Source organism: Dipodomys ordii, unplaced genomic scaffold, assembly GCF_000151885.1.
Source record: "Dipodomys ordii isolate 6190 unplaced genomic scaffold, Dord_2.0 Scaffold60, whole genome shotgun sequence".
Lineage (NCBI taxonomy): Eukaryota > Metazoa > Chordata > Mammalia > Rodentia > Heteromyidae > Dipodomys > Dipodomys ordii.
Genome location: NW_012267276.1, coordinates 3975067 through 4001080, shown reverse-complemented (window position 1 = coordinate 4001080; position 26014 = coordinate 3975067). Strand labels below are relative to the sequence as shown.

General features: G+C 39.6%; 1 protein-coding gene across 1 annotated transcript in view; it reads right to left on the bottom strand.

Annotated features, from left to right (window-relative positions):
* Nucleotides 1-26014, bottom strand: part of Rab5a (RAB5A, member RAS oncogene family) — a 37619-nt gene that overhangs the window by 9875 nt on the left and 1730 nt on the right. The window contains exons 2-4 of the mRNA XM_013022169.1: nucleotides 21975-22230; nucleotides 2788-2939; nucleotides 2215-2337 (exon numbers count right to left, since the gene is read on the bottom strand). Coding sequence (XP_012877623.1) covers nucleotides 2215-2337; nucleotides 2788-2939; nucleotides 21975-22137 — 438 coding nt within the window. The 5' untranslated portion in view covers nucleotides 22138-22230. The remainder of the gene's footprint in view (nucleotides 1-2214; nucleotides 2338-2787; nucleotides 2940-21974; nucleotides 22231-26014) is intronic.

Genomic DNA, 26014 nt, shown 5'->3' with positions numbered 1-26014 from the left:
AGTTCAGGCCTATGACCAGACCCCCTCCCCCTCACATAAAAAAAAGAAACAGATTCTTTTTAAGTTCTATCTACCATCCTCAAAACAAAATTATTCTGCCACTGATATTTTTTATTGGTTGTGGGGCTTGAACTCTGGCCTGGGCCCAGAGTCCCAGAGCTCTTCAGCTCAAGGCTAGTGTTCTTACCACTTGAGCCACAGTGATACTTCTGGTTTTCTGGTGGTTAATTGGAGATAAGAGTCTTACATATGTTTCTGCTGCCTGGGCTGGATCTGAACCATGATCCTCAGATCTTAGCCTCCTATGTAGCTAGGATTACAAGTGTGAACCACTAGCACTCAGCTTCTACCAATGAAATTATATATATATATATATATATAGCTATATTATATGGCTATATATTATAGCTAATATTATACAGCTATAACTAGACTTTTCTGAGAGGTGGTTTAAGAAATTCTGATTAGCAGGCTTGTTTTTAAGGGGCTGGAGGCATGGTTGGTAGAATGCCAGTCAATTAGCAAAAGTGTCAGGCAGTGACTTGAAGTCCCAGTTTCCAACCAAAAAAATAAGGTTAATTTTAGAACTATAAACATTTATTTTGAAGAAAGAATATCCTGAATCACCTATCTCAGGTGACAAAATAAACTGCATGTTTTATACTTTATTTCTGAATGTTTTTTTAAGAATAACCAGATGTGAGCAAAAATCACACACATATATATATGTATGTTATGATTATGTGTATTATGAATGTTGACAGACATTGGTAATGAGTAGAAAAAGAAATAAAAGGGGGCTGGGAAGGTGGCTCAGTGGTAGAGCGCTTGCCTTGCATGCCTGAGGCCCTGGGTTCGATTGCTCAGCACCACATAAGCAAAAAGAAAAAATGCCAGAAGTGGCGCTGTGGCTCAAGTGAGTGGTAGAGCACTAGCCTTGAGCTGAAGAGCTGAAGGACTGCGCCCAGGCCCAGAGTTCAGGCCCCACGACTGGACCAAAAAAGAAAAAGAAATAAAAGGGACAATACTTCCTACAGTGTGAATGGATTTAGATGAATAATGGTAGAGGACAATCATTATTTCTGCATTGTTGGTATATAACATTTTATTTTATTTATTTATTTATTTTAGGGTCCGGTCGTGGAGCCTGAACTCTGGGTCTGGGTGCTATCCCTCAGCTCTTTAGCTCAAGGCTAGCGCTCTACCACTTGAGCCACAGCACCACTTCCGGCTTTTTTCTTTTTGCTTATGCGGTGTTGAGGAATCGAACCCAGGGCCTTAGGCATGCAAGGCAAGTGCTCTACCACTGAGCCACCTTCCCAGCCCCCAAATTTTAAACTGTTTAGGTCAGCAAAATCAGTTCACACAGTATATTACCATAAAACTAAAACAGTATTTAAACATTCTGTTTTAAAAGCCAGCCAGGAGAAGAAAGTCTGACTTTTTTTTTTTTGTCGTTCTTAGGGCCTGAACTCTGGGCCTAGGCTCTGTCCCTCAGCTCTTCAGCTCAAGGCTAGCACTCTACCACTTGAGCCATAGCACCACTTCCAGCTTTTTCTGCTTATGTGGTACTGAGGAATCAAACCCAGGGCCACGTGTATGCAAGGCAAGCACTCTACCACTGAGCACCTTCCCAGCCTGTAAGACTGATCTCCAATTAACCACCAGAAAACTGGAAGTAGCACTGTAGCTCAAGTGGTAGAGGGCTTGCCTTGAGCTAAAGAGTCCAGACCCAGAGTTCAAGCCGCATGACCAACAAAAAATAAAAAATAAAAAAATTGTTTCAACAGGATAAATATATTTTTTGTGGTCCATGCCAGGCAAGTACTCTACCACTTAACAGTATATACCTCTAACTACATGAAAAATATTAGTAGTACATGGAGTACATTATATTTCTTTAAAATCTGTATTTTCTATTTTCAAAGATTTAAAAATCATTTACAAAAAAATATGCTTCTAGAGCAGGGTACTGACAGCTTATGCCTGTACTCAGAAGGCAAAGATCCATAGATCATGGTTAGAAGCCAGATTGGGCAGAGAAGTCTATGAGACTCTCACCAAAAAGCTGGAAGGAGAGATATGGTTCAAGTGGTAGAGTGCCAGCTTTAAGCAAAAAGGCTAAGAGACAGTGCCTAGGCCTTGAGTTTAAACAAATCTCTCTCTCTTACACACACACACACACACACACACACACACTTAAATATACCATACCTGGAAATCTACAGCTCTTTTGTTTGCTAGATCAGCCTTGTTTCCTGATAAGGCTATTACAATGTTAGGACTTGCTTGCCTCTGAAGTTCTTTAACCCAGTTTTTCGCTCTTGCAAAAGACTCCTATTTAAACAAAGGAAAAGGTATTGGCGTAGGGTAAAAAATGGTTATGAAGCATCTGTGTGAGAGAGGCTTTTATAAATACTTCCTAAAGGCAACCCTGAAAAGGAAATTACACCATTTGAAATACTTCCATATTATAATTTTACTTGCAAAGCTTTGGCTATCAAAATTAATTTTTAAAAATCTCTAATCAATTCTTTTTTTTCTTTTTGCCAGTCCTGAGGCTTGAACTCAGGGCTTGGGCACTGTCCCTGAGCTTCCTTTGCTCAAGGCTGGCACTCTACCACTTGAGCCACAGTGCTACTTCTGGCTTTTTCTGTTTATGTGGTACTGAGGAATCGAACCCAGGGCTTCATGTATGCTAGGCAAGCACTCTACCAGTAAGCCACCATCCCAGCCTCTGATCAATTCTGAATTGGATCTTCAAACTAGCCTCAGGGTAATACTTACCTCATTTGTGATATCATACACAACTATGGCTGCTTGTGCTCCTCTGTAGTACATTGGTGCTAGGCTATGGTATCTCTCTTGACCAGCTGTATCCCATATTTCAAACTTTACTGTTGTGTCATCAAGACACACAGTTTGGGTTAGAAAAGCAGCTGAAAGCAGAAAACATCTGTAATAAGTTTATCATTTATGCTCAATGTTTTCACATCAGAAAATACCTGGAAAACTTGATATACTGCATGCCTAGTTAATACAGGCTTTAAGTAAATACAAAAACAGGTGCTTCAAACCAGATATATGCCTTCATACAAGACCTGTGCAGTACAATTTAAGACTGTTATAATATTAAGCCAGTCTAAGTCCCCATTTCTATATTGCTCTACAATTTATTAAGTTCACACATACTGATATTCCTGAAAAAAAATGCAGTCAGCCTTTTGTATCCGTGGATTCAACCGAACATATGACAAAAATACTTAGCTGAAAGTTGTTTCTGTACTGAACATGTATAGAGTTTTTCATTTTTCACTAACAATTATAATATAATTATGTAACATTTCTATCGAATTAGGTATTGTAAGTGATCTAGAGATGACTTCAGTATATGGGAGGCCACACAGAGGTTATGTGTAAACACAGTGCCAATTTATAGGAAGGATTTGAGCACTTGCAGGTTTCTGTATTTCCAGGGGAAGCATATCTCCTGAAACTAAACCCACCAGAAACCTAACCATGAGTACATTTCTTAAAACATCTATACTGATGACACAAAGCTCTGTTGCATTTGTTTGTTCTGGCATATTTTAGTGATTGAGACCCAGTTCATATTTGTTACATTATCTTTTAAAATGTAATAATACTGCCAATTACCATTATTTCAACATAGAGCTTATATAATTTGAATTTGTTCAATAGATTCCGTATTTCTTCCTACTGTTCTCATATTTTGTCCTAAGAATTTTCTTTTTCTATGCTTTTGAGTCTAAGTTCAACACAAAGAAAGTACCGAAAGTATCATTTTAGAATGATCCTTTGTTAAAAGATCTGCGTAAATTCAATTAACAGAGTAAAGACATGAAATGTAGAAAAATGGGCTGGGAAGGTGGGTAGAGTGCTTGCCTTGTATGCATGAGGCCCTGGATTCAATTCCTCAATACCACATAAGCAGAAAAGGCTGCAAGTGGCGCTGTGGCTCAAGTAGTAGAGCGCTAGCCTTGAGCTGAAGAGCTGAGGGGCAGTGGCCAGGCCCAGAGTTCAGGCCCCACAACCGGCAAAAAAAGAAGGAGGAGAAGGAGAAGGAGAAGGAGAAGGAGGAGAAGGAGGAGGAGGAGGAGGAGGAGGAGGAGAAGGAGAAACAAACAAACAAACTAGCCACACAAAGGGACTGAGTTCAGTTCAACAGCATGTGTGAGACCTTGGGTTCAGTTACTAGCAACATCCTCCGGCAAAAGACTCACACAATTTTAGCAGCTTGCAGCCACCTTGCCTAGTAATTTCTCCTATCAACTCTAGTACTGAGGACAATTCTTTGGCCCTATCACTCCTCCTTTCAGCTAAAGTGTGATACTCAAATCCTTTCCTAAACTAACTCATGAAGAATAATAATCTCTTTGTCCAAACTGTACCAGTGTATCAAGTTTTGCCAAATGTAAACCATGGACGTAATTCCTTTCTATCAGTTTATAGTGTTATAGAGAGGATGATTCTATTCTTATATGACCACATATATAACATTTTAAATGTTATTATTTAGGTCAACTGGTTTAGTACCAAGGAGGTACAATCATCTGAATTTTCAAACATTAAAGCTGGAAATGTCTTTGACCTAGATTCTATGAATTCATACAGTGAATCTCATTTTAAATATATCTTAGTTAGGTTCAAACTTGCAATTTCTAAATAATATCAGCAGAAATATCTATTTCCTAAGACTCTGAAACTTATATTAAATGATACTAATGAAAAGTTCTTGTGGAATAAAAATACCCCCCCTCTCCCCCCGCCTGCCACTCTTCATTGTTGCCAGTCCTGGAGCTTGAGCTCAGAGCCTTAGAGCTATCCCTGAGCTTTTGTGCTCAAGACTAGTGCTCTACCACTTGAGCCACACACTATTTATGGCTTTTGGTTGGTTAACTGAAGATGAGTCTTATGACTTTCTTGCGTAGGTTGGCTTTGAATGATGATCCTCAGATCTCAGCCTCCTGAGTAGCTAGGACTATAGACAGAAGCCTGAGGCACTAGCTTAAAAAATAAATTTCAAACACCTAAAATTATAGTGGTACACATTTATAACCCTGAACTGGGAGGCTGAAGAAAGAGAAACCTGAGTTTCAGGCTATCTTGAACTATTTAAGAGTTTCAGACTACCCTGGGCTACATAATGACACACTATATCTCAAAACAAAACAAAACAAAAAACCCTCAAACCCAACAACCATGACTAATACTAAATCCTTGAAACTGTTCCTTTTCCAAAAAACAAAGAAAGAAAAGATGACTTTATCACAAACAAAACTTACAAGTATAGTTTGATGCAAACTTAGACAAACCTAATTAAAATTTATAGTAAGACTTTGCTTTCTCTTTTAGATATAGTATGACCACAAACTACAGTAGTAATAAAATATCTATGTCAAAATTTATATTTCTATAAAATCAGTTCATGTCTCAGGAAAGCAATTATTAGTTATTCTGCCCTTAAAAGAAATATTGGGGGAAGGGGGGACGGTAAGAGAAAAATAGGGGGTAACAATGTTCAACAAATGTACTCATTACCCCTCTATCTGTATAGCATCTTCACAATATAATTTTTTTTTTAAAGGAAAAGAAAAAAAAGTCTGTCAGACTCTTATCTCCAATTAACCACCAGGAAATTGGGGCAAAAAAGCTCAGGAACAGCACTGAGGCCCTGAGTTCAAGCCCCATGACCAACCCCCATTCCCACCCCCCCAAAAAAAACAAGAAAGAAAGATATACGGCTTGACTCTCTGTCCAGTTATAAAGACCATTCGTCTTTATAAATGTATGAACAAAAAATGCCAAATAAGCCGAGTGTTAGCAGTTCACATCCTTGCTATTCAGGTTGAAATCTGAGGATTGTGTTCATCTCCAACCAACCATCAGAAAGCAGAGGTGTGGCTCAAGAGGCAGAGCTCCAGCCTTGTGCGAAGAGAGTACAAGGTCCAGAATTTAAGGCCTAGTATTGCCATGTGCATGTCACAGACATAAAAATACAGGTATTAACAAAACCGTTTATTAGTATGTTTTTTTCCATAAGTATAGATTACACTAGCAGAATAAAAAATCACTTTACCAAATTATAAAAAAGCAGGATAATCAATATTTAATCCTAATAAACACAGATTTCTTAGTTTTAGCACATATCACCCCAAACGTAGTATTATGAATAACAACAAAGCTCTTGGGTATTCTCTACGAATCTCAGAACAAAACAAGAATGTCCACTATCCATATCATTTCATATATCCCTTATAATATTAAAAACAAGCATTATTTGAAAGCATGAGTGTCATTTAAATCCAAATGTTAAATACGTTCTTTAAATTGGCTAGAATAGACAAATAACTAGGTACAATTTTAGAAGGGGAAAGAATCCCAGTCAGATCACAAAAACAATTCATTAAATTTCTGTTGTCAACTTCATTCCACTTAAAAATTCTCTGCCATCCACCCTAGTTGTCATCTCCTCTTGGTCCTCCTAAAAGCTCCCTGTGTAAATATGGTTCACATTAATGATTTAGGCATCTTTTCCTATACTTGAAGAGTTCCTTGAGAAAAACATCTACTAGCTCTTCTCTATAACCAGCATCCTAGTTCGTACAGGATTTAAACATGTCTGCTAGGAAGTTTCTAGAGCTTGTGGACCAATCCGGGTCACATAATAGTAAAACTCTTATCTCTAAAGTCAGCATATGGAACCATTTAAAAGCTATTTTACCTAATGCCTAAATAGAGAGCTCATAAATGGAATAGTTACTCCAAAATGATTCTGGTTCAAGTTACCTTTAATCTAAAACTCTGAAATGTGAAATGCTCTAAAAATCTAATTTTATTTTAAGAGCATAGAGACAATATCAAAATAGACAATACCACATGATGATACCTTATTTCAGTACTAAATTGAAAATAAAAAAAATTACCTTAAGGCTAAATACATAAAGATGTTATATAAATGAATTCAGGGTTTAGATTTAGGTTCTAAAAAGGTATCTCATTATGTGTATGCAAGTATTTTAAATTAATCCATAATCTAAAATACTTCTGGTTCCAAGCACTGGAATAAGAGATGTAACACAATCTCAAACAAATACATCATTTGTGTGGATGTTCTGGTCCTGAGGTTTGTACTCAGGGATTCGGTGCAGTACCTGAGCTTTTTTTGCTCAAGGCTAGCAACTCTACTACTTGAGCAAGCAGCTCTACTTCTGGACTTTTGATGGCTAATTGAAGATAAGAGTCTCACAGACTTTGCTGCCTGAGCTGGCTTTGAACCGAGATTTTAGAACTCAACCTCCTAAGTAACTAGGATTACAGACGTGAACCACCGGACACCCGTCTATCATATTCTTCTAGGAAGAAGAAAAAGACCAACATGGCACCAAAACTGTATTAGAATATATAAAAATACATATTACAATAGCACAAAAAAGATGGAAGTATTACCAGAACATGTCAGCTCTGAATAAGATTGTGCTATATATAATATATTCTAAGGCCTTACTGTATTGTAATTTCTCCCCTAAATTTTAGTAAAAACTTTAAATTCTTAGTACTTCTAAAAAACATATTAGTCATTCATAAAATCAAAAAAAATTCTGCTACTCAAATATAAACTACTTCATCAGTATTGTGCAACATTAACCAACCACAAACTTACCTGAATCTGCAAAACCACTTTAATTTATCCAAAACGTCTATTTTCTGGCTAAGAACCATCACTTTCTTAAGACCTCTTCATTTTCTCTTCACTTCCTTCCATCACCATCACTAGCAGTTGGTGTTCTTTTCGGGCCCACATTTCACAAAGAAACATCTTTTATCACTTCGAGAGTTACTGTGCACTCGACGACAAGTAGAGAAAAACAAAGCTGCGTTGAGATGCAGGTGCAGGCCTGTCTAATAGACTCCCTCTTTGAACTACATGAGGAGCTCCTTATAAGCAAGCCTGGTGGCAAGCAAGTAGAGTGTGAGTGAGTGAGTGAGTGAGTGCGTGCGCGCGCGTGCGTGCAGTCGTGGGATTTAAACTCATGGCCTATTTAAACTCATGGCCTGGGTGCTGTCCCTGAGTTTTTGTGTTCAAGGGTCTCTACCACTTGAGCCACAGGTCCAATTCTGGCTTTTTGGTGTTTCATTGGAGGTAAAAGACTAATGGAGTTTCCTGCCCAGACTGGCTTAGACCTTGATCCACAGATCTCAGCCTCTTGAATGGCTAGATTAGAGGCGTGAGCCACACCTGGCTAAGCAAGTAGTATTTTATTCTCAGCAAAACTACAAATAACTATTATAGACATTGGGTTTGTTGAGAATAACTCAAACTATTAAGTCGCAATACCAAAGTCCCACAACCTTAATAAGCAAGGAAGAGACAGCATTACTACAGGAAAGGAAAAAGATACAGACTGATGGCATCAAACCAAAGAGTAACAAAAAACAAGTTAATAGCTCTAAAATAATTCTACATGAACTAAGCAGAAGGGGAAAACAGAAAAACTGAGGAATACCACTCTACTTTCAGTTATAGTGATAGAACCCAAAGTTTCATACTCTACCACTGAGCTACATTTCCTAGTCTTCCAAGTGGCAATGTGTCAAACTTGACAGGAAAAAAATTACTTTATTACAATCAAACAAAAATCCTCTATGAGAAGACTACTATTGGGCTCAATAGCAAAAAATTAGAGACTTGAGTCTGCAAACATGTCATACATCTAACACACAGGGGGGCAAACACATTAACACAACAATTCTGAAAGAATTTTGACATGTAGCAAACTCACAGTAGTGCTTTGCATTATAAGGCCCTGTATTTAAATCCCCAGCATATAAAAAACAAAACAAATTTTTTTTTTTTGGTGCCAGTTCTGGGCTTGAATTCAGGGCCTGGGCGTTGTCTCTGAGCTGCTTTTGCACAAGTCTAGTGCTCTACCAATTGAACCACAGCTCCACTGTTTTCTGCTTATGTAGTTCTGAGGAATCAAAATCAGGGCTTCATGCATGCTAGACAAGCGCTCTACCACTAAGCCACATTCCCAGCTCAACAACAAAATTTTAAGCCAAGTATCTGTGGCTCATACCTATAATCCTAGCTACTCAAGGACTTGAAACCTGAGGATCATGATCCAAAGCCAATCCAGGCAGAAAATCAGAGACGCTTACCTCCAAATAACCAGCAAGAAACTGGAACTGGAGACATAGCTCAAGCAGTAGAGCTAAAGAAGCTGAGCCAAAGAACAATGCCCTAAGTACCAACAAGCCCCAGAACCAACAGACACAGACATAGACATAAACACACAGACAGACAGACACACACACACAGACATACACACACACAAATTAATTGCCAGCTGATTTGGAACTTCTACTTATGACTGTCTACCCCAAAGAAATGTGGTAATAACCTTATTCACAGTAGCTGAAATGTGAAGCAGCCCATGTATCCAAAACTGGATGAATGGACACACAAAATTCAGTATATCCACACAATATACTATTCAGCCTTAAAAAAGAGAGAGAGCGAGAGCCAGGCCAGACACCAATGGCTCATGCCTGTTAATCCTAGTTACTCAGGAGTCTGAGATCTGAGGATCATCATTCCAAACCAGCCCAGGCAGAAAAGTCCGTAAGACTCTTATTTCTAATAACCAAAAAAAAGCCAGAAGTAGAGCTGTGGTTCTAGTGGTAGAGTGTCAGAGCCAAAGAAGCTCTTGGACCCTAAGAAGTTCAAGCCCCAAGACCGGCATAAAAATGAAAAAAAAGAAAAAAGAAAAAAAAAGAGCCAGGCATCGTTGTACAAGCCTGTACCAGCACTTATAAGGGTAAGGCAGAAGAAGGCCATGCTGAGCTGCAAGCCAGCTGGGGCTTCACAGTAAGACAGTCTCAAAAGTAAACACACAAACATGTGACATGTTAGAACATGGATGAACTCTGAACTTGGAGGACATTATGCAAAATGAAATAAGCTTGTCACAAAAGAAATATTAAATACTATTAGTCCAATCTAGAAAGTAGAATACTAGCAAGAGGTAATTATAGTTTAATGGATGGAAAACTGGAGAAGATAAAAGTTCTAGCAGGTTACAACTTAACCTGCACTTAACCATTGAACCTTATACTTTAAATGTTTAAAATGGTTAAGTTCCATATTATGAATACTACAATTAAAAAAACCAACGAGCAACATCTAAAATAACAGTTGCCAAATAAGTTGAAGTCCTTGAAAATATTGACACATAGTACCTAAGTCTTCATGAGATTAAAAAAAAAGAGAGACACTGTCTAAGGGAAAGGATATTACTTTCTATTTTTTGGGGCAAAACTATGTAGACTGCAAGCATGTGACATCGTGTCTCACTTGACAGCTGGCCTTCAAACAGCCACACACAGTGAGATCACAGGATACACTTAGGGGAGGAACACAATATAAAATAACATTTATTGAAATGAAAAATGAAAAAGGTATCTATCACCTCTCTATGATCTATCAGGAGAGAATCAACTAACAAGGATGTAAGCTAGTCTCATTAGCTGAGATTTACCACACGAGGTACTTCTGAGAGTACACTGATGTACATATATTGTTTTATTCCATCACCCCAGAATGAACTGGGAAACTTCTGAGCCAAGAGCCTGTGCTTACCTCAAGAGGATACAACCTTGAAAAAAAAAATGCTCTTTGCTTACAAAAAGTCTGCAATCTATATATATCCAGTTTAGGCTTACATAACAAATTATTCTCTAAAACTGAATTAGGAAGGATGTATTATAAAGAAAAAGGCAAGGAATGAGGAGAGGTCATTGTAACTTATTAACTAGTATCAAAGATTTCCAACCAAATAGCACAGAAAAGCAAAATGATATTTATTAGGCTTTAAGGGATACAGCTATGTATGAAAATGTCTATGAATGACAGTTTATCTATTGAAAATACCAAACTTAACTAGTACTTTATAAAACTTTTAGGGCTGGGAATGTGGCTTAGTGGTAGAGTACTTGCCTAGCACACATAAAGCCCTTGGTTTGATTCCTCAGTACCACATGAACAGAAAAAGACAGAAGTGGTGCTATGGATCAAGTGGTAGAGAACTAGTCTTGAGCAAAAGAGCCCAGGGACAGTGCCCAGGCCCTGAGTTCAAGCCTCAGGACTAGCAAAATAGAAAACAAATGAACAAACAAAATAACCCAACTTCTAAAATACACGAAGGCAGTACCCAGGTTTTTTTTTTGGGGGGGGGAGCTTTCTTTCCTATTTCTTGGTTCAAAATAAGGTACCCACTTTAACAAAAAACTCCCAGACTATAAGCATTAATGGCCTTGAAAGTGATTCTTGGAGGGGGGCGGTGGCAGGGAGGGAGGGTTCATGGGCTTGAATTCTGGGCCTGGGTGCTGTCCTGAGCTCTTCAGCTCAAGGCTAGTGCTCTACTACTTGAGCCACAGCACCACTTCCACTTTTCTGGTGGTTTACTGGGGATAAGAGTCTCACGAGCTTTCCTGCCTGGGCTGGCTTAGAACTGAGATCCTCAGATCTCTCCTCTCCTCCTCAGATCTCCTCCTCCTTTCAAAGCACCTGGCTTTGAAAGTGATTCTTTCATGCTTAGCGTTAAGATTATCTGCAAAGTGAATTTAAAAGTCCTAGTATCAGAGAATTTTACATCACTGGAAAGGAACAGAAGCCTAATGGCAACAAGAGAGAGGAAGGACTCTAGGACACAGGGCTAGGAATAGCTATATGCCTATAATCCAGCACTCAGGGAGGTGAGAGGACAATGAGTTCTACAAGAGCCTGGGCTATAAGGCAAGACCCTATACACAAAAATAGAAGAAAAAAGGGGAACAGGGAGAAGAGAAAAAAAAAAGAAATCCCATGGTATCAATTACATGAAACCTGTAACGTCAAAATCTAATTATCTATGGCAAGCAACTCCCAAAGAAAATGGGAGTTGGAGTGTGCTAACAGAAAGTCATAAAAAGACTGGACTCCTTTAGATCCCAGTGGTGTCATTAGATACAACTCCTTTTTGGTTCTATAACTACGTGTTACAGGAATAACTCCAGGAAGAAAATTCTAAAATGATATTCACTGCTGGATCATCACCTAAAACTGCAGACAAAAAAAAGTGAAGATTAAGTGTCCAACAACAGAGCTAGGGATGTAGCTCAAAGGTAAGAGTGCTTGCCTATCATGCACAAGGCCCTGAAGGGAAGGGCAATAGTTAGTTAAAAAACAATGTAATAAAAAATGACATTAAGTTACTAAAATAAAAATGAGCAAATACAGAGCAATTTCATCATTAACAAAGTAGAACATAATATGATCATAAAGAAAAATGATGAAACTTTTGATATAGATAGCCCTCATCGCAGACTGTATTTTCCAAGACGGTTACACTAACATTTAGCATACCACATTCAGTATGACTTTGGAACTCCTCACAAGTCTGTGAATACAACAGAATTGATGCAATGATTTCTAGAGCTAAGTAAAAAGAAGGCATCCATTTTTTACCTGGTTCTTTCGAACTACTCTTCAGCCCAGCTATCATGTAATGAAAAACACAGGCCAGGTAGTGAGGCCACATGTAGGAGTTCAAATTGAGGTCCTAACAGTTATACCAACTGCTAGACATGTTATGATGATTCAGCTACAGATAGCAAATGAAAACCACCTACTAAACCCAAACTGTAAGATGACAAAATGGTTTTAAGTCTAAGTTTACGGTTCATTTGTTTCTCAGGAAGATAACTAAAACAGTATAAAACAATAAAGTATGTTATAAAGTAAGTCTGATAGGTTTCAAATTTGATCAGAAATACTACAGTATTTCAAATTTTGTAAAAAGGAAGAATGCATAAATTTGAGTAAAAATAACCTTCAAGGATATACAAGGTGACATTATCTTGGGAGAAAGGAACTCAAGCTAGCAGACAGGGAGGTATCACAGTTACCTAAAACAATGCAGGCAGATAGCACAAAAATGAAAACACTGAAGCCAGGTACTAAGGGTGGCTTATACCTGTAATCCTAGCTACTCCAGAGTAACTAGGTTTGAAGCCAGCACAGGCATAAAAAAGTGACCTCTATCTCAATCAACGGTTGGATGCAGTGGCACACATGCCTGTCATCCTAGCTATATGAAGATTGAGATCAGGAGGACTATGGTTTCATGCTAGCCCCCCAGATAGACATGAGACCTCATTTCAAATTGAACACAGATTGGTGCATACCTGTAATCCTAGCTACACAGGAGACTGGGATCTGAGGATCAAGATTCCAAGCTAACCCTGGCAGCAAAGTCCATGAAACTGTCTTCAATTAGCTACCAAAAAAGCTGAAAGTAGAGCTGTGGCACAAGTGGTAAAGTGCTAGACTTGAGCAAAGCAGTTCAGGGACAGTGTCCAGGTCATAAACTCAAATGTCAGGACCAGGACAAAAAAGACCTGGATGCAGTGATATGTGCCTGTTATCCTAAGGAGGATGTGTAAACAGATACATCACCATACAGGCTGGCCCGGGTATACATGTAAGACCCTATTCAGAAAACAGTAAAGGCAAATGGCTAGGGGTGTGGCTCAAGAGGTAAAATGCTTGTCTACTAAGTGCAAAGTCCTAAGTTCAAACAAAGGGATATTAACTTAGTGATATGTGCCATTACATTTTCATCTAAGTCTGCTGCCCTTCATTCATTCTGTAATGCTGGGCCTCAAGCATTCTAGGAAAGCCTTATACTATTGAGGTAAATATCCCTTAGGCCCCAATTTAATATTTCACACTATTTTCCTTAAGTAATATACAAAAGAGGCTAATACCTTCCAAATAGTATATAATATGATGCTTGTCATGTGTACAGTAATTAGATTTTCTAATTTGATATATTTTCTTGCAAGGAAAACACACACATGCACACATACATACACATTAAACCTCCAGAATAAGTGTTAACACTGAATAAAGACCTGTTTTGAATCCAAGCTGTACTCAGTTGCAAGACCTCAGGCAAACCACTTAAGTTACTGCTCCAGCTTGCTTTTTCCTGAAGTTGGTATTAATATTAGTTATGGTAAAGTGAAGCTTATAAATATGCTATAAAACCTGTAAATGTATCAGCTAATTAAGTATTCTGTGTTAATTAATATCAGCCTGTATCTCTGTTAAGCCACATTTCTACTACTTACTTCCAAATGCAAAAAAGCAAGAAAATGAATTATATTCATGCAACAACTCAAATAAATAAATAATAAAATAGTTGAATATTCTCAGACATTACTTTTATGCAAAGACACAACACTACTGTCTTGAGCCAAGGCCTGGTGTCACATACACCTAATCCTAGAACTTGAGAAAATGAGGTACAAGTGTGAATACATAGATTCCAAGCAAGCCCGAGCTTAATAGATGATCTTGTCTCAAAATAAAAAGAGGACAAGGGGCTGGGAATGGTGGTATACTTCAAGCTACTTGAGAGGTAGTCTGAGGCCAGCCTAATATTCAGCATGAGATTATTTGAAATGAAATCAAAAGCAAAAGGACCAGGGGCATGATTCATTCAAGTAGTAGTGTTTGATAAACAAAAGCTTACCAATATCCTCCCCCCCCCCACATTCAACTCCTCAAGGACTGCAGATGATCTATGTGATAGAGTGCTTGCCTAGCACATGCAAAGTCCTGGTTGATCCCCGTATCTTCCATTTCGAACAAACCAAATAAATACATACATACATACATAAACAAAAAGATGGCATTGGCTGGGTGCTCATGGCTCATGCCTGTAATCTTAGCTACTCAGGAGGCTGATATCTGAGGATCACGGTTTGAAGCCAATTCATGAGACTCATCTCCAGTTAACCACCAAAAAGCCAAATATGAAGCTGTGGTTCAAGTAGTACAGTACTATCTTTGAACAAAAAAGCTTTTGACAGTATCTAGGCCCTGATTTTAAGCCCCATGACCAACACAAAAAACAACAACAAAAAAAGAACATCCAAAAAAAACCCAAACACAAGAACACCTAAATTACTGTTTGTTCTAGCCTTTTTAAAAAACCTATTACATCTGTGAAGCAATGCTTAATACATTAAATTGTAAATTATATTTTGCACTATTTGCAAAGCACTAGGATGATTTTCAAAAGTTCAATGTGACCAGTAATATTCTCATCTTGATTTAATAATTGCATACCTACAGCTCATGCTTACATGACTAATCATGTAAAAAAATTTGTTTTAAAGAGCTGGACCTGGGTAGCCCACTCTTGTAATCCTAGCTACTCAGGAGGCTGAGATCTGAGAATCACAGTTCAAAGCCAGCCTGGGCAAGAAAGTCTATGAAACTTTAATTGCCAAAAACAAAAACAAGCCAGAAGTGGAGTTGTGGCTCAAGTGGTAGAGTGCTAGTATTGAGAAAAGCTCAGGCAAAGCACTCAGGCGCTAAGTTCAAGCCCCAGGACCAGCACACACACACACACAAAAAAAGCACCCCAAATCAAAATCCTATAGATACTTTTCTCTCTTGGACACCCTATTTCCACATTCTTGTGGGCAAGTTTCTCAATGATGCCTAAATATGTTAACTCAAATTGTGTTGTAAACAAAATAATGTAACTGTAACACCAGATTATTATATGTCCTAAAAAGGGAAAGAAACAACAGTTCTCAAAAATTTCTCATGTTTTCAGGTCAGATTTTTTTTTTCTCCACAAGTGACTCAGACCTATAATCCTTGTTACTCAGAAGGCTGAGATTTATCAAGCAAGGTTTGAAGCCAGCCCCATCAGGAAAGTCTGTGACTCTTGTCTCCAATGAACCAGCAAAAAGCTGGAAGTGGAGGTGGCTCAAATGGAAGAGCACCAGACTTGAGAGAAAAAGATAAGGAACAGTGGGCTGGGAAGGTGTGGTACAGCGGTTGCCTTGCATGCCTGAGGCCCTGGGTTCAGTTCCTCAGCACCACATAAGCAAAAAGAGAAAAAGCCGGAAGTGGAGCTGTGGCTCAAGTGGTAGAGTACTAGCCTTGAGCTGAAGAGCTGAGGGACAGCGCCCAGGCCCAGAGTTCAGGCTCCACGACCGGACCCAAAAAAAAAAAAAAAAAAAAAGATAAGGAACAGTTTCCAGGCCCTGAATTCAAGCCCTACTACATGCACTTCCCCTAAAAAACAAATGATCTTTTTTCCTTTTTGAGGTTCTGGAAGTAAACACTTGGCCTTCCACATGCTAAGTATTCTGCAAGTGTGCTACACCATCAACTCGTAAACCTAATTTCTCCATTAATAGACAAAAACAAAATTTTTCCAACCTTACAGAACCCACCCACTTATTTGAAACCCACTGTTTTCTTGACCTTGTATCTACAAGGTCAATGCCTATAAACTTATCACAACATAGAGAACCAGAAAGCTAATAAAGGTAGAATGAACAGAGCCACACAGATCTCTCAATGGCCCAGCATATAATCTTATGAAAATTTAATTTCTTCAGAATATAACTGAAAATATGCTTCCTTCTAACCTCTTAACATGTATGTTCTTTAACACATACAAAAAAGTATAGTATCCGAAAAACATTTTTTTTCACCAATAAAAAATATGCTAAGCCAGAAGTAAAAATCCCAACACTTTGGAAGGCTGAGGCAGGAAGATCGTGAATTTGAGGCCAGCAAGTTTCAGCTTACACAGTAAGCCCTTGCTCTAAAACAAAAACTAAATGAAACAAAACATGCTGCTCTGGATACTTGTAGTTGACCTCTGCTGTTCTTAAAGTACCTTTAACAATGTGCAAGATTGGCATGTTGGCCCAGCCCATAACCCCAACACTAAGGAGAGGCTGAGGCAGGAAGATCACAACTATGAAGCCAGTCTGGGTTGCACAATAAATTCCAGCCAGAATTCAATAAGACCTTGCCTGAAAAACAGACAACAAATTTTAGTGTGCATCAGAATCATGTGGAAGACGTGTTAAAAATCTAGATTACTGGCACTATTTTAATGTTTTGATTTAGCATGGGCAAGTTCAAGTTCCTGGTAATGCTTATGTGCTGCGGAACAGAAACACCCCGACAAGCATCGCAGCATCTAGATTGGGAGCATGGCTCAAGTGGTAGTGCTGAGGCTGAGTTCAAACCTCAGTACCACAAAGACAAAAACAAACCCCAACAGCACCGATAAATGCTAATATTTTCATGTAAAGTTCTATCACCTAAAATTTACATTAAACCTGGAATCAAACATGTCCCTTAAAACAAAGAAAAAGAATCGTCTATATGCTATTTCTCTGTATATTCCAAATGACCCTTAGGACCCATTCATGTATAAATAGTTAAATGTCTTAATTGTGTGTGTGTGTGTGTTAAGAGAAACTCACTAGAAATCTTTCAAGTTTTTAGATATTCAAGATGTTAAGTGCAAGAAAGCCAGCCCTACCATCTAGCAAGGACTTGGATGAACAGCTAAGCCTAGAGATAAGGAAATAATTAAGAAAGACAACCTTTCATGCCCAATACTTTTTTAATAACCTCCAGGCTAATTTTAGGCAAACAGCAGGAATATAAATATCATGTAGATTTGTTGTTGGCTCTGGGGCTTGAACTCTGGGCCTAGGCGCTGTCCCTGAGCTCTTCAGCTCAAGGGGAGCCCTCTACCACTTGAGCCACAGTGCCACTTCCGGATTTCTAGTTAATTGGAGGTAAGAGTCTCGTGGTCTTGCCTGCCCGGGCTGGTTTTGAACCATGATCCTCAGATCTCAGCCTCCTCAGTAGCTAGGATGACAGGCATGAGCCACCATAGGCTGGCTATCACGTAGACTTTAAACTACTACAAACAAGCTAGAACTTCTCAAATTACAAATCTTGCCACCAACCTATCCTAATCAAAGGGCTACAAGGTCCAGGGAGTAAACAGTATAGAAGATAACAAGGATTCTTAAATCAAGTTAACATTTTTAGTAGAACCACACAAACTACAGAAGGTCCTTGCACTGATCATTCAACATTGCAGCATGATTTCTTGCCAGTCCTGGGGCTTGAACTCTGGGCTTGGGCACCATCCCTGAGCTCCTTTTGCACAAGGCTAGCTCTCTACCACTTGAGCCACAGTGCTACTTCCAGTTTTTTCTGTGATTAACTGGAGTCTGATAGACTTTCCTGCCTAAGATGCCTCTGAATCATAATCCTCAGATTTCAGCCTCCAGAGTAGCTAGGATTATAGGTGTGAGCCATGTGCCTGGCTTAGGACAATAATATTATTAGACATAAAATAATAAAAAAAAGTGAAATGTGCCAGGCGCCCGGTGGCTCACGCTGTAATCCTAGCTACTCAGGAGGCTGAGATATGAGGATGACAGTTCAAAGCCAGCCAGGGCAGGAAAGTCCCTGAGACACTTATCTCCAACAAATCACTAGAAAACCACAAGTGGCGCTGTGGCTCAAGGGCTAGAGCGCTCACCTTGAGCTGAAGGGCTGAGGGCAGCGCCCAAACCAAGTTCAAGCCCCACAACCGACCAAAAAAAAAAAAAAGTGAAATGCAAAAACAGTTAACCAGGTACATTTGCTAGATAACTTTCCATCACATATCAGTTCAAATAAAAAATACCTACTACTCTACTTACAAGATAGATACCTTTGAGATTGATTACTTTTAGCTCAAATATTGAGATCCTTAAATGCTTAGGAACGGCTATAGTTGCTAAGAGCAAAGAGCTATTAGCCAAGGGTATTAAAAAACTAATTCTCTCTGGACCTGTGGTAGTACATGCAGGTAATCCCCACACTTAGGAAACTAAAGCAGAAGGATTGCTAGTTTTGAGTCTAGCAATGGATACAAATGGGTACATAGTTAGACCCTGTCTCAAAAAAGACAAACGGGCTAGGAGTGTGGCTCAGTGGTAGAGTGCTTGCCTTGTATGCATGAAGCTCTGGGTTAGATTCCTCAGCACCACATAAGCAGAAAAAGTAGGAAGTAGCGCTGTATCTCAAGTGGTGGAGTGCTAGCCTTGAACTGAAGAGCTGAGGGACAGCGCCAAGGCCCAGAGTTTAGGCCCCATGCCCAACAAAAAAAAAAAAAAGAAAAAGAAAAAGCTTTCAATTCTCGCTATTATAACTCCTATAGAAACCAAACAGCATACTGAAAAGGTATTTAACAAAAATCAACACAGAAATTTGCACACAAATTCCTTTTAAACAGTCATTGTATAGAACTAGAAAACAGTGCAACTTCCTACACAGTAATGAAATTTTACAGAAAAACTTATTTAATGAAATGTAGACAATCTGTTATTACACGGAATATATAGAAGACAACTGGATTACCAAAAATAAATGCTATTCCCAGGCTCCTGGATGATAAAAGGGAGCACATAGCCAAGTCAAAAAGCTTTTGGCCAACGGTATTTATCCCAGAATGTCTGTATACTGTGGAAAATGTTGCCACTGGCAGCCAAATGGCTTAAAGTGCAAAGATACAACCTAGCAGGTTTCTTTACAGTTCTTTATATTAATTGGATCAGGTATTCCTGTGCCAAGCTGCTTCTGGAAACTAAGCCTTCCTAGGAGATAACACTTCATTACTCACTAACGAGGAAACTGTTGTTGTTGGTCATGTGGCTTGAACTCAGGGCCTGGACATTGTTCCTGAAATTTTCTGCTCAAGGCTAGCACTCTACCAATTTGAGCCACAGTACTACTTCCTAAAAAGGAAACTTTAAATAAGGGTTTACGATATATTGTTTGTTGCTTTTTTGGTGGCAGTACAAGGGCTTGAATGCAGGGCATGGACACTGTCTCTGAGCTCTTGCTTTTGTTTGACTGTAATACTTGAGTTACACCTCTACTTACAGCCTTTTGCAGTTAATTGGATAAGAATCCAGACTTTCCTGCCTGTGCTAGCTTGGATCACAGCCTAAGGAGCTAGGATTAAAGGCGAAATCTATCAACCACTAACATTACCATTAACATTTCTTTTTTTGGTTGGTCGTGGGGCTTGAACTCTGGGCCTGGTTGCTGTCTCTCAGTTCTTCAGCTCAAGGTAAGCTCTCTACCACTTGAGCCACAGCGCCACTTCTGTTTTTCTGATGGTTTACTGGAGATAAGTCTCATGGACTTTCCTTCCCAGGCTGGCTTTGAACTGTGATTGTCAGATCTCAGCCTCCTGAGTAGCTAGGATTACAGGTGTAAGCCACTAGCACCCGGCAGCAACATTTTTTAAAAAAATCAAGTTTTCAACTCAAAAACTCCCTGATACAAAAACTCCCTGATAATTATATTTCTGATTATCAGCAACTATAAAAGAGTAAAACAATATGAACCACAACACAATATGCAAAAGCTGACAATTATCATTATATTGGTGAGTCAATTAAAATGGAAAACATCACTTAACTAGATAAAATAGCTCAGTACTTTATTTTACCACAAGGGTCCAAGATTATAAATAAAATTCTCAAATTGCTTATGAACATCCACTAACTGCATTGCTTTGCTTCTGAAAAATGGACTATAATGAGTATCTGTTGTATTTCAAAAGACTTCCTACAAGTTTGGGGCTGAAATATGTTGCCGCAAAAAATTACACACATACAAATAAACTTCGGAAAAAACATTGCTAAAAAGCATTATCTCATCTTGTATATGAGATTTTGATCTACAAGAAGCTTTTCCCCCCACTGCTATGCAACTTTTCTCTGATAAAATCTAGTTCATAAATCTGCAGCCTTCTTTTGACAACTACATAGTTGTCTCTTCTCTTAGTCCTCCTCTCGCATCTATATTCTACTACAATTACTGCTTGCAAGGCTTACTCTATCTTATCCTCCTTTTACCCTTTTTATCTAGGGCCCATTTTCCTATTACGTGTCTTTACACACATTACTTATGCTTTTTTCTTTTTTGCCACTCCAGGGCTTGAACTCATAGCCTGTGCACTGTCCTTGAGGTTCTTTTGCTCAAGGATAGCAATCTACCACTTGAGCCACAATGCCACTTCCAGCTTTTTTCTGTTTATGTGGTGTTGAGGAATCAAACCTAGGGCTTCTTGAATGCTAAGGCAAGCACTTTACCACTAAGCCACATTCCCAGCCCTACTTATGCTTTCTAAAAATTTTACATGTATATCCTGGTGACATTAATTTTACAAAATGGTACAATTTTACCTAAGCAGTCCAGTTATATAGAATTAAAATTAAGGTTAACTCTCTTCAGTTTAAAGCTAATATTTTCATTTTCAAAACTTAAAATATTGACTATATTCTTATTTCTATCTATATTTTAGCTATAGTACAACCATGTTGGGGTTAACCAGAAAAATCAGTTTTTTTTGTTGTTGTTGGTTGTGGGGCTTGAACTCTGGGTCTGGGCATTGTCCCTCAGCTCTTCAGTTCAAGGCAAGCTCTCCACACAGCGTCACTTCCAGTTTTCTGGCGGTTTATTGGAGATAAGAGTCTCACAGACTTTCCTTCCCAGGCTGGCTTTGAATCATGATCCTTAGATCTCAGCCTTCTTAGTAGCTAGGATTACAGGTGTGAGCCACTGGTGCCCCACTAATCATGTAGTTTTTATCCTAACAAAAACCAAGGTAAGAATCAAGTAATGAAATCTACTAAAAACTTTTTTTGGGGGGGAGGGGTGGGTGCAGTCAGCAGTGGGGATTTAACTCTGGGCCTGGTCACTTGCCCCTCAGCTCTTCAGCTCAAGGCTAGCACTCTACTACTTGAGCCACAGCACCACTTCCAGCTTTTTCTATAATTAATTTGAGATAAGAATCTGACAGACTTTCCTGCCCTAGCTGGCTTTGAACTGCAATCCTCAGATCTCAGCCTCCTGAGTAGCTAGGATTATAGGCATGAGTCACCAGCGCCTGGCTTACTAAAAGTTTTTTGCTCCTTGTATAGTTATTCATAATCACACAACACCAGCAATGTATTTATTACTATATGTTTCAGTTAAATGATGCAAAGAAAAAAGGTAATCTCACCCCCAATGGTACTCTCTTGAAATTCATGAAATTGGCCTTTCACAAAACGGAGCACTAGGCTTGATTTGCCAACAGCAGATTCTCCCAGAAGTACTAGTTTGAACTGGCATATTTTATTTCCAGTATTTGGCCCATTGGGTCTTGTTGCTCCTCGATTAGCCATATCCAAATTTGAAAGAAGTTCCTAATTTCACAGTGCTAAATGAACTTCCAGGATGCAAGGTGTCAATTTTTCTTTTTCTGGAGATAAAGAGACCTGTAACGAAACAAATTAAACACACAAATTAGTAAAACAAAGCAAATCTAGCATTGATCACTATGTAGTAAGTTTGGTCCACAGCATATTTATTGTATGGCAATTAGAACCTCTACTGGACATTTAACCTCATTTACTTTATTTCACTACCTTTTAAAGGAAATCAATTTAAAAACGTAAGAGAGTAAAGCTGGGGGGCTGGGAAGGTAGTTCAGTGGTAGAGTGCTTGCCTTGCCTGCATGAGGCCTTGGGTTCGATTCCTCAGCAACACATAAGCAGAAGAAGCCAGAAGTGGCGCCCTGGCTCAGGAGGGGCTCAGGTGGTAGAGCACTAGCCTGGGGCTGAAGAGCTGAGGCCATAGTTCAAGCCCCATGACTGACAAAAAAAAAAAAAAGAGTAAAGCCTAAATAAATGTTCAGTTTGTTTGGTGTTTTTAAGCTAAACTTCCTAACAGGGCTTGGTAGCGATAGCCTGCAGTGGCTGAGGCAGGAACATCTCAAATTCAAGACTAAGTTGGGCTAAGGGGATAGATCTTGTTTTTTATTAAAAAGAAAAAAAATGGGGGCTGAGAATGTGGCTCAGTGGTAGATTGTTTGCTTAGCACGCATGAAGCCCTGGGTTCGATTCCTTAGTAGCACATAAAAGAAAAAGCCAGAAGTGGTACTGTGGCTCAAGTGGTAGAGCATTAACCTTGAGCAAAAAAGCAGCTCAGGGACAGTGCCCACATTCTGAGTTCAAGCCCCATGACTGGCGAAAAAAAAAAAAAAGGAAATTTAAAGGACTTGATTCTGTGGCTATGTAATATAGCGACTCAACAATATTCAGACAAGAACAAAAAGGCTAATTTGATTGAGGTCAGAGAAGTAAGAAGGTGCTGGGTTTCAAACACAGGCAATCTGAAAGGTGACTCAAGAGTTTAGATTCTGGAGCTGGAGGTGTGGCTCAGGTGGTAAAGCAGTTGTCTGGCAGTAAGGTCCTGAGTTCAAATCCTAGTACTGCCAAAAGAAGTTGAGGTTCTGAGCCACATTTCTTGGGTTAAAATTAATTTGAGGAATCCTAATACATGGAAAGCATTTAAACAGTAAAGAACCTAGATATTAGTACTTGAAGGCCTCTGTTAAATGATGATTTTCATTTAATTAACACTTCCTGTTTTCTCATGTGCTCAAGTACTCCACATAAGGAAATGTTAACAATCTCTATCTAGTGGGTTAATAGTAACTACTTAAACTGCAAAATTTTTGTAGCTTTTGGACTTAACATATTTATTCCATTAGCCTTTAGTTTTGGTTTTGTTTGTGGTTGTTGTTTTGTTGGTCCTGAGGCTTGAACTCAGGGCTCTCTGTCCCTGAGCCTGTGTTCAAGGTTAGCGCTTACCACTTCTGGCTTTTTCTGTTTAAGTGGTACTGAGAAATCAAATCTAGGGTTTCATGCATGCTAGGCAAGCACTCTACCACTAAACCACATTCCCAGCACCTTTTTTTTGAGATCTCTGAGACAGAGACTCACTGTGTAGCTCAAGCTGGTGATCTTGCTTCTGATTCCCAAGTGATAAGATTACAGCTCTACTCACAAATCAATCTTAACAGTTTATTGTCACCTTTAACCAAACTATTATTTATATTCTTAGTAACAAAACATATAACAATCTGTATGATTCTTTCTTAACCTTCCTATATTCTAGCTAGGCACCTCATAGGAATTAGCTATGCTATGTAATTTAAGTTTATATAAGAAACATCTCTGAGAATAAGGAATTTATTATTAAATCCATGAGTTTGTAGTTCTCAAGACTCATCTATGTTACGTTTAGAGACCTTATCTTTACCTATAGATACTGGTATATTTATAGATAAAATGATAAATCTAATCTGCTTCCACCATCCCACCTCACCTAAAAAAAACACACCAAATTCCAAAGTCTAATCCCAGTTATATTAATTCTGTTGGGGTAAATTCTTTAATGTCTGAGTCTTTATTTCATAATATCTAATGTGCATATTTAATTTGAGAATTAAGGGACAACACATGGAAACAATCTTTTAATACAGTGTGTACTACATTGCAGTGACTACAATTGGCAATTAAAATGGTCCATTGATGAGATAATGCTCACACATCAATAGAATGTCACGTAGATAATGCATCAACATACCTTCAGGAACACACACTATCAATTTATAAACACTTGCCAATTGTTTATCTAGAGAACAGTAAGTAGTTTATCAGGGACAACTTGATGGTCCTGTCAGAGTTTTAGGGAACACACAAGATTCTCATAGAAAAGCCAAGAAAGTTTCTAAGTTTTGACTTCCAAAGCTTTTTTTTGTGTGTGTGCAGGTCCTAAGGCTTGACTCAGGGCTCGAGCACTGCCTCTGAGCTTGTGCTGAAGATTAGCACTCTATGACTTGGGCCACAGCTCCTGGGGGGCGGGGGGAGAAGGGGTGCGGCTGGAAATGTCGCTTGGGGATAGAGTACTTGCCTAGCATGCATGAAGCCCGGGATTTGATTACTCAGTAACACATAAACAGAAGAACCAGCAAGTAGCCCAGTGGCTCTAGTGCTAGCCTGGAGCAAAAGAAGCTCAGGGGCAGTGCCCAGACCCTGAGTTCAAGCCCCAGGACTGGCCAAAAAAACCAAAAAAAAAAAAAGCAAAGTGCCTGTGCTGGCTTTGAAACACCATGATCCAGGATTTACAGGTATAAGCCACTGGCAGCCTGCTCAAAGCTAGAGATCTCCTAGAGATCTCCAACAGGAAATAAACCAAATTTTATTAAGGTAAAAACTACACCCAAGGGCTGGAGATGCAGCTCAGTGGTGCACTTGCATGTCGGAGGATCTGGGTTTAATATCCAACACCACTTTAAAAAGAAAAAAAAATGCAATCACTTGTACTCGGTCACTAAACTTTTTTTCTTCAAAATAAGGCTTTTGCAGAATGTGCATTCTGGGTCTTGTGCCAGGCACTCTTCTGTATTTTGCTTACAACTCAAATAATCTATGTATTCTGTTAAGCCTGAGTGTTCCCAGAGGTGTACACGAAGGTGCTATTTTTCTTATTACACGCAAGGCAAGACTGATTCAGCATTTTGATGCCACTCGGACAGGACAAACACTAAGTACGTGAGTTATGCCAGCAGGTCTCGAGGGGGTAATCCAGCTTGCCGAGATGGGAATAGCAGAGCGGATTTCTTGGTCTCTACCCATGAAGTAAATAGGTAGCCTGGTGGTGGCTCCAGAACTGCACTTTAAGGCCAGGACTCACCCACCGCCTCCCACAGATGACACCAGACGGAGGCTCCAGCCGGCCGGGGTGGACGAAAACCTCCCAACCGTTTGCATTACCCGTCTTTGCAAATCGGGGGGGGTGGGCGGAGCTCCCCAAATTCACACCTGCCGTGGGCCCCCCCCCCGGCACCCCTAGTGGGGAGCCCCTCAGAATCTAGCTTCGAGTGCCTGCAACCAGGCCCTGCCACCGCCCTCCCGATCCCAGCCTAGCCTGGACTGGAGACCCCAGGACGAAGGCCAGGCGGGGGATCGCGGCCTCCGGGGCTCTTCCACGGCGCCATCTTGAGAAGGGAAGAGGGTGACACCCCCCCCCAACACACACACTGCCCGACCCCGAGCTCCCGGAGGGATCCGTCGCCAGGCTGGGCCGTCCAAGATTAGACTCCAGGGTCTCGGGTTCAGAAGGCTGCGGCGAGTGAGGAAGGGCGGGGAGGCTGGGTGCGGGGCCGGGCCGCGGACGCAGCCGGGATCCCGGGCCCGCACGGGGAGGGGCGGC